Source organism: Grus americana, chromosome 3 (assembly GCF_028858705.1).
Source record: "Grus americana isolate bGruAme1 chromosome 3, bGruAme1.mat, whole genome shotgun sequence".
Lineage (NCBI taxonomy): Eukaryota > Metazoa > Chordata > Aves > Gruiformes > Gruidae > Grus > Grus americana.
Window position 1 is genome coordinate 107,913,830 of NC_072854.1, and position 14,570 is coordinate 107,928,399.

Below are 14,570 nucleotides of genomic sequence, written 5' to 3' on the forward strand. Positions count from 1 at the left end.
CTGAAAAACCTGTTCATGTGAAGCATGTGGAGGTAGCAGACAAGTTCAACTCATTTATGGTTTCCCTAAGCAGTGCTGTATTTTAATCCGAAACATTCTGAGACAGGACTAAACATCTTCAATGATTTGAAACCAGCACTTCAGCTTGAAAGTGCTGCAGCTTCTTCTAGAAGGAAAGCAACTCCATGCCTAAGAAGTGGAAGAAGTCAAGGCACCTTAGCTAAAGGCCAATTGAAGAAAGAGGCAAGCTTCCAACATCACATTTATGTTTCTATGGTGTAAAACATCCACGAGGGCTGAGCACAATACAATTCCTCTTTGAACTGTGGGTTTCACTGCTGAACATGCCCTCAGTTCCAGCATTAAACCTGAGGGTCATTAGTTAGTGTATTTAAACCAGTCTCATGTAAACATAACTCTAGCTTCAGCCCAGCTTGTTTGCATAGGTAAGATTAGAGTCTGCTACTTGCCAAATCACAGGAACTTCTCTCCAGGTAGGGGTATTCCAGGGCATTGGCTTCTTATCACCTGGTTTTAGTGGAAAATTTAATCCCATTAAGTACATAATTTGAATTACTGAATCCTGGCATAGTCAAATTTCTACACCCAGGACATTGCCTTGGTCCAAACAAGTTCAGCATCACACTCAGAAATGCTGTTTCCCCCAGTCTTCCTCCAACTGCCCTGCGAGCTGTAGCACAGCCATCGCTGTGTGACAAGGCACAACTGACTGCTCAAGAAGAGTTGACCTCCAGACCCAAACCAGCCAAAGCAGACCACCCCAGGTAGCTCAGCTGAAGCCCTAACAGCACACAGCATGGCAAGACTTATCTTCACACTTGTTGCTCAGGGTAGGGTAAGTGCACGCACAGGGAACACGCACAGGTACTGCATTAGTACTAAAAGCAGCTAAGAATAGCCTCTGCTCCCCATGACTTTGGGCTCTGTAAGGTTAGGTCAGGGGTTAGATTACAGATAAGTAGTTATAATACAGATTTTTTTTAGGACCACATAAGTTGTAGCACCACTTTGCTGCAGCCTTTCACACAGCAATAAGCATCCTTAGGAAGATGGAAGGCAAAGATGCTGCTCCTTTAAGTTGATTTAGGCTTACAGTCCCATAGGGCATGCTCTGAGGTCAGCCACATGCATGAGACAAGTGTCTCCAGGTTCACAGAACAGCCTCAGCTGACAGACAACTCTCTTCAGATATTTGCATTAGCCTTGCAAGCCAGCACACCTCAGACCTGAAACACAAGGACTGGCCATTATCTGGAAGGTTGACCATTCGACCCCCTTTGGCAGTAAGAACAAAGCTGGTATGTTTGGAAAGCATTTTCAAACTTTATTTACAACTGTCACAGTGACAAAAATGTAGTTTGAAAAAAATGCTAGCTTCTCCCTGAGGCTCAAAAAAGAATTACAGAAATATAGAATGTATATCATACAACAGGAGGAGTTTTACTGGAGTGCTTTGTTCTTTATATACGTTCAACAACAAATAGAAATATACACAATACTTCCAAAAAAAGGATGCAGACAGAAATATGCAAGTCTTTAGGGCAGACAGCAGGTCTGAAGTCCAAGGATTGCCATCTCATTGCTGCCCGCATCATAGTATCTTTGATATACAGCTTTGACTTGGTGGTACAGACGGTAGAGACCAATAGAGTAACACTTAGAAATAAGACAACTGGCTGGTATGCAGGTGTACAAGCTCATTCCAGTAAGACAGCAAGACTAGAACAAGTGTTACAGATACAACAGCTGAATCCATTGCTAGAGAAAATGGTATCGCCAACATCATGACCATTCGGTGATCAACTGTCCACCAAGACGGGCAGGGAGCATGTATAACCGGGTCTGCGTTGCTGGACCAGAGACCAGCTGCAGTGTAGGAACACTGAATTTCTCCTGCTTTGTGCTAACTCATCTCCAAACTCCTATCTGCCTGAAACAGTTATGCAGAGCTGATAAATTATTGCCATTATGTTTAAACACAAGCAAGACAAGACTAAAACAATCCTGCCAATATGTTAAAAGCAGTTCCCAACCCCCACCAGCGTTTAACTACTCATGAGGTATTAAAAATACAAACACACACGTCCAAATAGATTTTAAAAATGGAACCAGTTATAAGCAAAGGGGGATGGCATTGGGATTATTATGAAAGTTTGGTTAAGGCCTTGACATATATTTTTCTCTTCCATGACCCCAGATTTGGTTCAGGTGGTAACTGTTCTCATCCTATCCCAAGACCAACTGGCTCCCAAGCTGGTCCCCGAAGCTGCGAGATCATCATTGTCCAGGAAAGCAGTGGGTTACCCTGTCTGGCAGCAGACTGGCCTCCTCCCCAAAAGGAGACAGATGACTTCTCCTTGGAGCAGGATATGGTGAAGAGGACACAACCACAGAGTTTGCAAGCCAGTCTACACTTCATTAAACACCCACAAATGTTTCGCCCTTGCTATGAAGCAGAAATGTATCTTGTCTCAGGACACCCAGGCTAATTCTCTCCCAATAGACCCCTCCTGTAAGCCCCCCTCTCCCACTGGTGGTCCACACTAGATATGGTGTCTCATCTTCAGATTACCTCCAGGTCTGGCAGTACTCCCCACCATGCACACCCCTATCAGCCTGTCCTGCACCAAGGAGGCCCTGCAGTGCAAAGCTGGAGGAAATCCCCCACCCCAGCCCTCACAAACCCATCAACCAGCAAGTTGGAGACATGAAACCCTACAGCCTCGAGGACACCAAAGTAAGGAGGCGTGATCCCCACCCTCTGGCTTTGGGCACTGTACAAGATGAGACCAACCACAGCAGCCTCAGCAAATAGGAGAGAAAAATTCAAGGTGTTCAAACCTGCATGAGCTCTTGCTGCAGACAGAAGCATCTTTACACCTGATGGGCATTACCTCACACTAACCACCTGCAAGATAAACTAGGGCCTCACAGTAGAGATGACAAGCAGCAGCCTAACATTATCCTGCAAATACAGCTGTTCAGCATTGAAGAGTCTAAAGGCAAACAGAGGGGGAGAAAACAGCTTTGGGAAAAGTGGCTGGAAAACAGGCTCAACAGCAAGAAACCCAACTACTCCTACGGACACTCACATTACCCTAGGAGGTGCCAAACTGGGGAGAGCTACAGGCCCCTTGTCAGTAGCCATGCTTCGCTACGGACACCCTTCCACCCCCCGACACACAAAATGGAAGCTGTAAGAAAGGCAAATCTGAGAGATGACGACTCTGTTCTCACACTTTTAACTGGAGGCAGCTCCCAGCTGAATGCTGCCACCTCTGACTTTCCTCCCCGTCCCCGAGCTCCCCCCTCCAGCAGTCCCTGTGTGGTCACCCTCTGCCATGTGCTTGGAATTTCACTGCTGCCTCCGCCTCGGAAAAATACAGATAGTGATCTCGAGAACAGCAAACATTTCTCTGCGTTACTTCCTTCCTTCCTCAGGAGGTCTGGTGACACCGAGGGCTTCAGTTCTTGATACAGAGAATACGAAAAAACTAAGATCTCGCAGGTGCAAAATTGAACTTGTCTTTTTTTTTAAAAAGACTTTCAAAAGAAGTGTGGCTTTTCCTTCAGAAGGGTGCGGTCCCTTGCCTTTCCTCAGATGCCATTTATTGCTCCTTGTTGTCCTTCTTTGCATCTTCACAGTTTTCTTCCTCCTCTTCCTCCTCCTCCTGCACGAGGAACTCTTCAGGTGGCCATCTCAGCTCACCACTCTCCACATCACCCTCCGTCGGCTCCACCACAATTGAGGGCAGGCGGTCCTTCAGCTTACAGTAGCGGTCAAAGTCCGAGGGATCGGGGAAGATCTGAAAGAACCAAGAAACAGTCTGTGAGAGGGGCTGTGTTCAAGCAGTCTTACCCAAAACCCAACTCTCAAGACACTTGGGTCTTCAGGGTAGACTAGTCTGGACACAGAGGAAACCACTGAGTGACGGGAAGACTAACTTGTAAATAAGCTTCACTAATCTCAGTAGTGGAAATGCCAAGCAGCTTCCAAAGAACGAGCTTGCTTGGATAGCACCCAGCAAACAGGCATCTGCCCTTTTGGATATTTATCCAGAGACCTCACCCCTGCCACCACCACTTTTGCATTAATGCTCATGAGTTTGCACACTGAGCTATCTCAGAGAATCAGATCTCATTTCCTGCTGCTGGTCAAGCTACACATGAGAACAGGCTTGTGCTCCAGGCTCTGCTGCTAGGAGGGACAGGAGGCATGTGGCAACCCAGTGGTCCAGACCCTCGCAGCAAGGGCTGCGTCTGACAGCACCAGAACAAAAGAGAAGTTCAACTGCATTTCAGAGAATTGTGGCAGTGTTCTGCATGCTACAGCTACCCTACATCAGTGAAACTCAGCAGTACACTCATTTTGTGGAAGGGTTGGAGACTGGACCATATTTCTTAGGGCAGGAGGTACCTGTGGCATAGCCAGCCATTATGTACCCTGATGCAAGGACTATGAGGACCCCCTTATCTCCAGCCCCCCAAGGAGCACAGAGCAGTACCTTACCCCTTCCCTCCCACCCAGAGCTTGCCACATGGGTGGACATACTCTGCAGCAGCACCAGGGCAATGCATGCTTTGATCCTACTGGGAACAGACACAAAGACGTACAGGAAAAGCTGCCAGTGCAGCATTGGCAGGAGGTCTGCACAACTGAATTGCAGTGTGAACAGAAGAGGTTGCTGTTACTTATAGGGATGCCCTGCTAGGGGAACAGCTTCGAACCTCAGCTCATCCAAAAGAAAACTGCTGGGTGACAAGAAGCAGTTGCCACATCAGATCCCCTGGTTGGTAACCAAAAGATTAAACAATTACCACCTGTTTATTTCAAACAACTTTATCAGAGTGCCCATTTCACATTACAGTTGCATTTAAACACCCCAAAAGATAATCATAAAATGCATTTTCCAAGTTGCAGATGAGGCAAGGAGTCAGGCACTGTACTTTTCTTTGAACACCACCTGCATTCAAGTGAGCCATCAGAGCATCCTTGCAGGGAACAGCACTGCCAGCCTCAGAGGGGCACATTGCTCATGGGTGCCTCAGCATGACAGCAAGATCTCATCTGCTTTGATCTCTGTGGTTCCAGTTACAAAAGCAGGTTTCCCATCCAGGAGCCCTGAGCATTAACCACAAAGCATCATACTCCTCATGCCAATTACGCAGGTACCCACCACCTTGGGAAGCCCTGGCCCAAGCCCCAAAGTGAAACGTCATCCTATCAACTTTTTCTTCAACATAACAACTATTAACCACACCATTACTGCCTTGTCAATATTCAGTCTTCTGCTGTTCAGCCACATTTCTCCCTCACATCCAAAGCTTTGTGGCAACCAGGCTACCAACCCAAGAAAGCCATCTGATTGCTGCTTAATGCAAAGTCAGGCAAGGTAAGTTTGGGAGGGGGGTGCTCAGGCAAGCAACTCGGTGTTAAGGTAATGCACAACAGCAGGGCTCTTTGCAGATAGAGGTGCAGGAGCCCAGCTCCCACTACAGCACCCACCATCCATATGCTTTTCTTTTCAAGTGCACAGGAGTGACATCTTTGAACACAGCCACATTAACAGGGTGACCAAGCCCTGGAACAGGCTGCCCAGAGAGGTTGTGGATTCTCCTTCTCTGGAGATCCTCAAAACCCACCTGGACACCATCCTGTGCAACCTGCTGTAGGTGATGCTGCTTTAGCAGGGGGGTTGGACTAGATGATCTCCAGAGGTCCCTGCCGACCCCTACCAATCTGCGAACAGGGGCACTGCAGTATGAGCTACTTGCTATTAGCCACCCCCGGCACAAGTAAGACAGTAACCGTTTCTTGGAGCTTTGTGGCTTCTGCTTGGCCAAAGGCAGTTTCAGACACAGCGCATTACTGGAAGTAGAGTCAGTGGTTCTTAAGCATCAACTCGTTATCTAAACTCAGGATAGGAAAAAAACACCCTTGACATTACATGGTTTAGAAGGTTGCAATGGAAAAAGAAGTGTGGTTCAGGAGGTTACATAAGCTGATAATGTCATGAAAATAGCCTCCTGTGCAAGAAAAATAGCAGTATAATAATTAAACTAACCTTTGGCTGCTGTAATTTTAAGCACATTAGGTCAAATTGGAGCAGTTTCTTTGAAAATAGCCTGCCAGATTTTTTTTCCAGAAACTAAGTAGTAGTCATTTCCTTACAAACAAATATCCCCAAAATGTGGTGTGCAGCTTTTTTAATAAAAACCCCTAGCACAATCTTATCTCAAACAGCTGCAGGACAGGCCGAACCCAAGAAGGTCAGGATTTTTTCCACTAAGTCATGCTTTTTAATCGTCAAGGCAGCATGAAGTGAGATGTTGCAACTGCACTTTCAAGGGGTGTGGACCGTCAATGGAAAAAATACACAAAGGCAGATTTCCTCGCATGTGATGAGCAGGGTGACACAGCAGGCCAAGCCCAGGGACCAAAGCAAAAGAGAGTTTCAGATTAAGACTCCATTTGCACATCTGGGGAAGGCAGGTGGAAAAGTTACCCCAAGCAGCCTCCCCACTCACTCCAAAATAATCTGTGTTGCCAAGCTCTTTACAAAACGATAAGCAAGCACCAGCTTTCTGCGGTCTCACACCAATAGTGCCATGCTGCATTTGCTGATCCCATATGCCTAATCTGGTCTCACTCCAGATTAAGACAATGGGAAGAAGGAAAAAAAACCCAATTCTAAAACTTGCAGCAAGGTCTCCACTGGGAACACAGCAGCTCAGCTCTGACCTGCGAGCTCTGCCCCCTTTCGCACAACAGCCAGGACAGCTTGTCCAGCAAAACCTGCCTACAAGCCTTTCTGCTCATGCTACTCAGCTCAGGCATGTGGGAGGAAGGCTTTCCACATCCCCATCACCCAAGGATTACAGCAGCAATGGGTTAACTTCTCCCCCTCGTTTATCAGGGGGAGCCACCCTGCAGAGAGCTGAAGCAGATGCCTACTTCTGGCTGATCTGGTCACTTGATGGGGGACAAATGACAACCACCAACTCATCGTGAAAGCTACCTAGAAGCAAGTTTAGCAGCAACTCAAAGGCATCTTCTTCCCCCTCGCTTGCATGACACAGCCCGAGCTTCTGCAGAGCCCCCCTCCCTTCTGTAGCTGAGCCCCAACTCCTGGCCCACGGAGAGACACATCCAACACTTTTAGAGCCCACAGGACATATATTGCTTCTTACACTACTCAACACAGCTTCTCACTCACAGGAAAACTAGTTTTCACAGGCCTCTCCAGATTATGTTTTGGGAACTGCTCTCCTCATGGACTGATCCAGACCACATACGAATCAACCAAACTCTTGCGTCTCGCAGTTAGAAAGGGCAGTGAAAAGCAAAAATTGAAATGAAAGCTTGAAATGATTTTAGAAAGATCAAGTTTGCCTCTGTTTCGGATGATCTAGCTCTACTATCATTGAATGAAGTCTTGGCAACAAGAATGGAAAGTTTTCATTGCCCTGGGGAGGCACATACCCTCTCAGCATTCACAGGGATGGAGAAACACCAAAAGCAGGAGAGATGTCGGACAATTAAGAGGATTAGCTCAGAGCTACCATAATCCAAGTGACACTTGTAAATTTAAAACAACTTCCACATGCGTACTCCATACCAACACCCATAGTTAAAATGCTTGTCTCCCCTCCCATGGGGCTGAAAGCTATTTCAATTATATTACAGGGAGACTAAGGTAATGAGATCTTTCCAAATTAAGTTACTGGTTCGGGGGAAGCTTTGCTTCACTGTAATACTATACAAGACTGGAAAGTCTGCACTGAGAGGCATACCACTTCAGGTATAGGATACACCCCTGATGTACACACATCACTCATCCTCCCAGTACTAAAAAGCTAAGTTTTTGTGCCTCTTAGCAGTATCAAGTCAATATTCCAAATCAGCTTTTAAGTTATTGAACTAAAACTTTACTGCCATTGAGAAGCATGGCAAGCTCAGGTCAGGAAATATTTAAATCATCTCTTAGTGTCCTCTTTGGAGGAACTTCTCAGCTATAAGAAGCACTGCTAATACATACATTTACTCATACGGTAATCATGACTCAAACTGAGCTCCATCTAGTATGTACACAGGAACCTTTGTAAACCTGAGTCACACTGACAACTGCCCAGTCACAGACACATTGCCCTGTCTTGGGGGACGGTGGCTGGGAAACTTCATACATCATAACAACTTTCCAGAGTAAAAAGGCATCAAGGAGGGAGAAAAAAAACACGCATTGGGATGTTCCGATTAGCTGCCATCTTCAGTTTACATTACAGTGGAACACTTCTCTGCATAGCATAGCTGCAAACATGATTAGTTTTGGCTCTGTTTATCCTGTATCCTGTTCTGTCTTCATTTAAGGCCCCAGACCCTGGAACACACATTGACTCAGCCTACTCATCCTGTCTAGTAACCATGCATCAGATGTACTATGCGAACAAGTCATCCTAAATTTGCTTCCTAGCACCAACTTTTTTGCAGCCCAGTCTCAAGACCTTCTGCAGTAGTGAGCAGCAGCTCTAATACAGGACTTCTGCACAAATCAAGGCTGCACAGACATGAAACACCTTACAAGCAAAAAAGGACAATTACAGAGAAAGCTCCATTTGCCATCAGCCCCTTGGGTCAGTAACACGTTGGTCCCACAGTTTAGTTGGGGAGATGCAGCCCAAACCCCTCAGCACCAAGCACCCTGGGGAAAGTCAGCGCTTCGCTGGCGCTGATGAAGAGGTGTCATACTCACCACAAGTGATTTCCCCACCAAGACAGACGAACCAAGCTTTTGCCACAGACACTGGATGGAGCATTAAGCCTATTTACCTAGATTCAGTCTGACGTGATTCACAGCTAGCTGTGGCTGTGATTAACCTAGACAGATCCCAGCATGATGTGATCACGACTTAAAGAGCTCAAGCTCCCCATGACAACCAAACCCCAGCTGATGACATGAGGCAAGCTCAACCTCCGCATGCCAATCTCCTAAAAGGGAGCCTAAGGTCCCGCAGGACCAGCGAGCCAGCCAGTCCACAGCAAAGTGGCATGCTTAACTCAGGACACAGCATTTGCTCAAAAACACTTTGGGCAAAGTGTTTTCAGTTGTGCTCAGACCCCACTCCACTTCCAAGCAGCAAGGTAGGTTTCAGGTCAAGGTATTGTTTTGACAACAGCTCTGCAGAATGATTAATTCAGCCTCAGTTTAAGCAGCATCATCCGTGCTGCTGTGAGATGGCATCAGAGGACAAGTTGGCAGAGCGCTGATGAGGCTTTTCAGAGAACAGGTTTATCTAGGGACTGGAAAATAGCAAATGGTACATTAGCTCCGACTGGCAGTGAAAAAGGCCTGGCTCAATGGAGACTGCCAGGCAGGAAGTGCGTGAAGACCTCCACAGGCACGTCTGTTTGTAGCAGGCTCATCTTGAGCCATCAGCTGCATTTCAACAAGTTTTTTGTTTAGTAAGTCCCACGGGAATTATGGGACATCTATTAAAGATCCAGAAATAGCTCTTCACTGCAGGCACAAGACCCAGCATGACATCATCTCTTCAGCTGCATCTTCTGTTTTGTCTATGCCACCCTGTTCTGAGACTCGTGCCCCGATTTCACCATTCACTTCTGCTCAGGCCCTTTCAACCCGTTGGCTGAACCACCTTGGGTGCACTCAGAGCAGCTTCGCTCACAAATACAGCAATAAACACTGCTCTGTAGTGAGAAGTTTTGAAATTAGCACATTAGCTTACAAGCATTTTGCACATTAACTGGAAAAAGACCCTTCCACACTAAGAAAGCACATCTTGCAAGTGAAACTGCACTAATTACTAAGCCTACACTGGCAACTCAGTTCTCACTGATACGACTTGTGCAGTCTGAGCTTTCACATCATTGCTTAAAGAGCAGTGATGGTCAGCCCACCAAAGGCCTGGAAGCTTCGCTAGGTGGGTGCACCCCTTCAGCTGATGTCTAGACAGACACTCCAGAGCACAAGCAGAGGCAAGGGGGTGGAAGAGGCAGAAGGAAAAAGTCAACAAACCAAGTTCCCTCTAACCAGCGAGACAGACAGGAGCCCTGAAGTTCAGTGAACTCCATGGGACAGAGGAATCAAATTGCTGAAGTTTATACTCTGTATGAGTTTGTTTCCTCAGTTTACTTCTAAGTAAAGGCAAAAATACTGTGAAACAGCACTGTCAGTTGGACAAGTCTGTGTGCAGCAGATACTGATGTGCTTTACAGTTCCAGCAAAGCTGCTGTACCATCTCCTCTGGTACAGACAGTTTCATGCCTGCGTATAGCAGTAGAAGCAGCCTCCAGGCTAACAGCTAGGATCCCAGGCAGTCCCTGCTGTACAGCACAAAGGGGGACATTTTGAACCTCATTTTGGGGTAATCTCCACAGTAAAATAAATACAAGTTCTACTACTAGAACAAGGGAAACTTTTGAAACTAGAAGTTTGCCTCTCCCAGTTCTGGCTCCACTTTTTTTTTGTCTCTCATAGCCAAAGGCTGTCACATTCACATCGTGAGTGCCCTACTCTGCGGATGAGCGGAGGAAGACGTTGCAGCTTAGAACAACAAGCCTCAGTGTAGGAGCAGTCGTGCTCCATTAGCCCTGTCTGGTTTTAAGTTATTGCACTACAGCCCTCAGACTAGCATACAATTTTCCACGTACCAAACTCTCTCCATCAGCAAGATGAAGCACAAAGTGCCAAAGTCTGAGGTAGAACAAAGAGTTCATGGTGCGATTTGCATCAGATTTGTCCTTGCTGTTCTAACTCGAATTTTCAACCCTTTTAAGAATGCTTTTCAACTTACCTTGGTGTACACTGTGACATTCTCAGCCTGCTCCCCAATCCTCTTTACGCTAACCTGATTTAGAGGCAGACCCCGTACACAGCCCACACACTACTAGTGCCCCATCAGGATCTTGCATTTCAACACCTCAACCCTTTCTGCCATCAGTTTGGCATACAACAAAGCAAAGTGCCAGCAGGCAGTTTCCCAGCTCCTGCAGGCATTTGAAAAAAAGAGTCATCTATGACTAGACCACTACAGAGGAGAGATCCAGGATGCATAAACCCTGCATAGATATGAGTCGTCAGCATTTATGACTCACGCACCTTCAGGTTGAGATGATCCACTCAAAACTGAACAGGCCTGTTCCCCAGTTGGCCCAAGCGGACTTAAAGGTCATTAGCACTTGAGGAAAAACCCCACTGAAGCAATCATTAGAACAAGCAGGGCACCTAGATTCTGCCTCTCACTGGAGAATTTGGATAGGTAAGTAGGGGCATTTAATCTGACTGGGTTAAGCCTCTTCATATGGTGACCCATCAAGACAACTGAACATCCCACGCAGGCTAGTTTGAGTGCTTCAGGTTTATAACCTTTCTCATTGCTGTACACTCCCTCTATAGAGGAGGAAAAGAGAGGCCATATGCTTTCCGCTAACTCAAGCGCTAAAGCACAGCACGGCTATTTCCACACACAGGCAATAAACCAAACAACTTGTACTATCCAGATCCCGAATTCTGACCAAAAAAGCAATGCACCCCCTTTTCCTCCTGCAGGTTTGGCTTCTGCTGGAGGCTTACAGCCGTGGCCCAAAGTTCAGTTGATTTCATGCTTCAGTGCACTGTTACTGCCTTGTAGCTCATTTTTCAGATGTAAGTATGCAAGCATACAACAGCACACCTTATTTGAATGCACACTTAAAGCGACTGCCTCTGTGCAGGTTGTGTAACATCTGCAAAGGAAGAAGCCTGCATCAGGATCTGCCATTAAGAGTCAGCCGATGCACAGAGCAGATGCAAGTCATCTGCATGCACTCAGCACCTGTGCTAAATCTCACCAACAAGTCTCCTGCAGGAGTAGGAAAACACAGATCTAGTAGGTAAAGGTGCACAACTCACCCTTTGATTAACTATAAGCTAGGAAATGAAAGGGATATTAAGACTAAAGAATAAAGGCTCAAGCTAGTTTCTAAGACCACCTCTTCACCCCAGTCATTGATGTAGAGGTTAATAGCTAATTACATTGTTCACAACTTTCAGAATGAATGCAGCTCATGCCTTCAGGTGTCTCCGGTGACATTTCAAGGCTTGTTCAGGCTGTCCATGGCCTCACTGAATCCGACTGTTAACCCTCTCAAACAGGTCCATCAGTCAGGAAAACCCAGAAATAGATCAAAAAATGTAAATGCCATACAAATACCTTTCTCCTGCTTTAGGCAGATCATTTGGATGCTGCATTACAAAGAGATGCCAGAGCCCTCTCAGTCCAGTGAATGGGGTGAGTCCTTTAACCAACCTCCCCACCTCCCACTGAGCCCCCGTGAATGCTGAATGAGCAGGGGCTCGATCGCTTCAGAAACGACCAAGTCCTTTGCCAATCCGGTCCGATACCGAGTGATATTTTAGACAACGGGCTCCTGCCAAGCAAGCATTCCAGTCTGTTGACTAGTTCTCACTGCAGCAAGACCTGCTATTAGGTCAGGCTATGGAAAGGTACATTAGACCAAGTTTGCAGTCCAGCCCAGGCAATTCCATAGGGGATTACTGCCTAAGCAGCCAGCAAAGCACTTACCTGATACGACAGGCTGTCCTTGCGAGGGCTTAGCCCAATCTCATCCATAGCTGGGGTGTTCATCATCACTTCAGTCATTTCAGCTGATCTCAGATAATCAGGGCTAGAAACAAAAGACAGCATTCAAATCGTGTAAGGGGCTCCAGAAAGGCTGAGCAAGATTTGAGTGGCACCGGGAGAGAAAAGCAGGCAGAAGAGGCTGTGGGCAGTCTATTTCTGGTCCCTTCCTTCCTTCCTGCCCCCTCCTTGGAAGGGGGTGCAAAGAGCAGGTAAAGCAGCGCTACATGCCCTGCCCCCCAGGACCAGCTCCTTGACTTTCTCCCCAAGAGCACAGCTCAGGAACACCCCGGGAGGCTCTAACAGCAGCCGCTCGCTTTTAACTCCGCTTCCTCCAGCTCTGCCCCCTAAGGGGGGAAAGTAAAAAAACACAGTAAATAAGTGCAAACGCCGGGGTTGGGATTTTTTTTTAGGGTGTGTTTTTTTTTTTTAAGCTGGTGTGCTTTAGCTCCTGCTGACTTATTTTACAACCTCAGGGACTTCCACACCGGCGGAGCGCACGGCGCCAATTCCAGCGCTGCTTTTACAGCCTTAATGGCATTTCCAGCTCAAGAAAGTGAAGTGAATTCCCACAGTTGGCAGTTCCTCTGTTTACTGAGGACCATCCCGCTAGTGCTCGGCTCGCACCGCCCGGCGTGCGCACCGCCGTCACCAGCCTCTTCTCCCCGGCTTTCGGAAAAATCACGTCCCGGGGTTTCACGCCGCTCCGCTGCATCGCCTCCTCCCGGGGCACACGCCACGGCGGCTGAAGCCCCGGCAGACACGCGGGGGCTCCGCTTCAAGCCCCCCACGGCCACAGCAGCAGCCCGCTGGGGCACAGCCTCCTCCCTCCCGTGGGCTGCGACCCCCCCCCCCCCCCACGCGGGAAGCGCCCACTCACCAGGGCAGGGGACACAGCACAGACATGAAGTCCCGGCGGAGGCTGCCCCGCGCCCTCGGGGGTGGGGGGGTGGCGGGAGGGGCACCCAGGCGCACGGCGCTGCCCCGCGAGCAGAGTGGCGCCGCCGGACGCTGCGATGCACTGCCCGGCACCCACCGACCAAACCACCCGCCGCTGCCGCCGCCTCCCGTCTGAGTCCCGCAGCCGCGGCCGCGCCGCCTTAAATGGCCCCGGGGGGCGGGACCCGACCCGCGTCCCCGCCCCCCGCTTGACGTCAACATTTTCATGAATGGCTTCGGCGCGCGCCGCCTTGGGGAGGGGGAAAAAGGGGTGCGCGTGCCCGCGCCCGCGTCCGCTCCCGCTCCGTCTGGCGAGCGGGAGGCGGTGGCGGGTTCATTGTGTTTGGCCCTGGCCGTGCGGCCGAGGTGGGGTGCGCCTCCCCCCAGCACCCCCAGAGCCGCCGCTGGCACCGAGCATCCCTCCGAGCATCGCCCGGGCCGGGTGGCGAAACCCCCTTTAATGGGGGGGGATGGCGGGGGGAGGCCCGGGGCAGGCGGGGGGGGGCTGAGCCGCTGCAGCCGGGGCGGGGGGGCTCCGGCACACGCTCCTGGCCCGGAGAAGTGGGGGGCGGCCGCCCATCCCTGCCCCGCTGAGCACCTTCTGCGCTGGAGTAGAAGCGGAGTGAGAAGCTTCACCAGGCCGAGCTATATTTAGCAAAACAATGTGAATCAATAACGGGAAGGCGCAGGAGGAGAAGGAGGCGAATCCATTTGCTGCCCGGGAAGCGTGAGCGCCGTGGGCAGCTGTAGGTGAAGCGCGTTTCCTGCCTTCCCCTCCCGACGTGAAACTGCTGGAAGGCAAATCGCATCTGTGGGTGAAAGGCCTGGGCACCCCCAAACCCAGCTGAAGCCCCGACTGTGCGCATCCATCGGCCGATGGTGCTCCTGCGGCCTCCGCAGGAACGGGCTGTACCCCAAGGCAGATGCCTGCAGGGCAGGGCTCTTGGCCACCCGATGGGCCAGGCCCTCCA

At 49.1% G+C, this 14,570-nt stretch overlaps 1 protein-coding gene across 1 annotated transcript; it reads right to left on the reverse strand.

The window, feature by feature from the left end:
* Positions 1–1,324: 1,324 nt before the first annotated feature.
* On the reverse strand, positions 1,325–13,734 carry LBH (LBH regulator of WNT signaling pathway). Its single transcript, XM_054821078.1, has 3 exons — positions 13,541–13,734; positions 12,604–12,706; positions 1,325–3,827 (listed from the first exon to the last, which is right to left on the reverse strand). The coding sequence occupies exons 1-3, from the start codon at positions 13,564–13,566 to the stop codon at positions 3,630–3,632; spliced, it is 327 nt and encodes a 108-aa protein (XP_054677053.1). The 5' UTR covers positions 13,567–13,734; the 3' UTR covers positions 1,325–3,629.
* Positions 13,735–14,570: the final 836 nt, after the last annotated feature.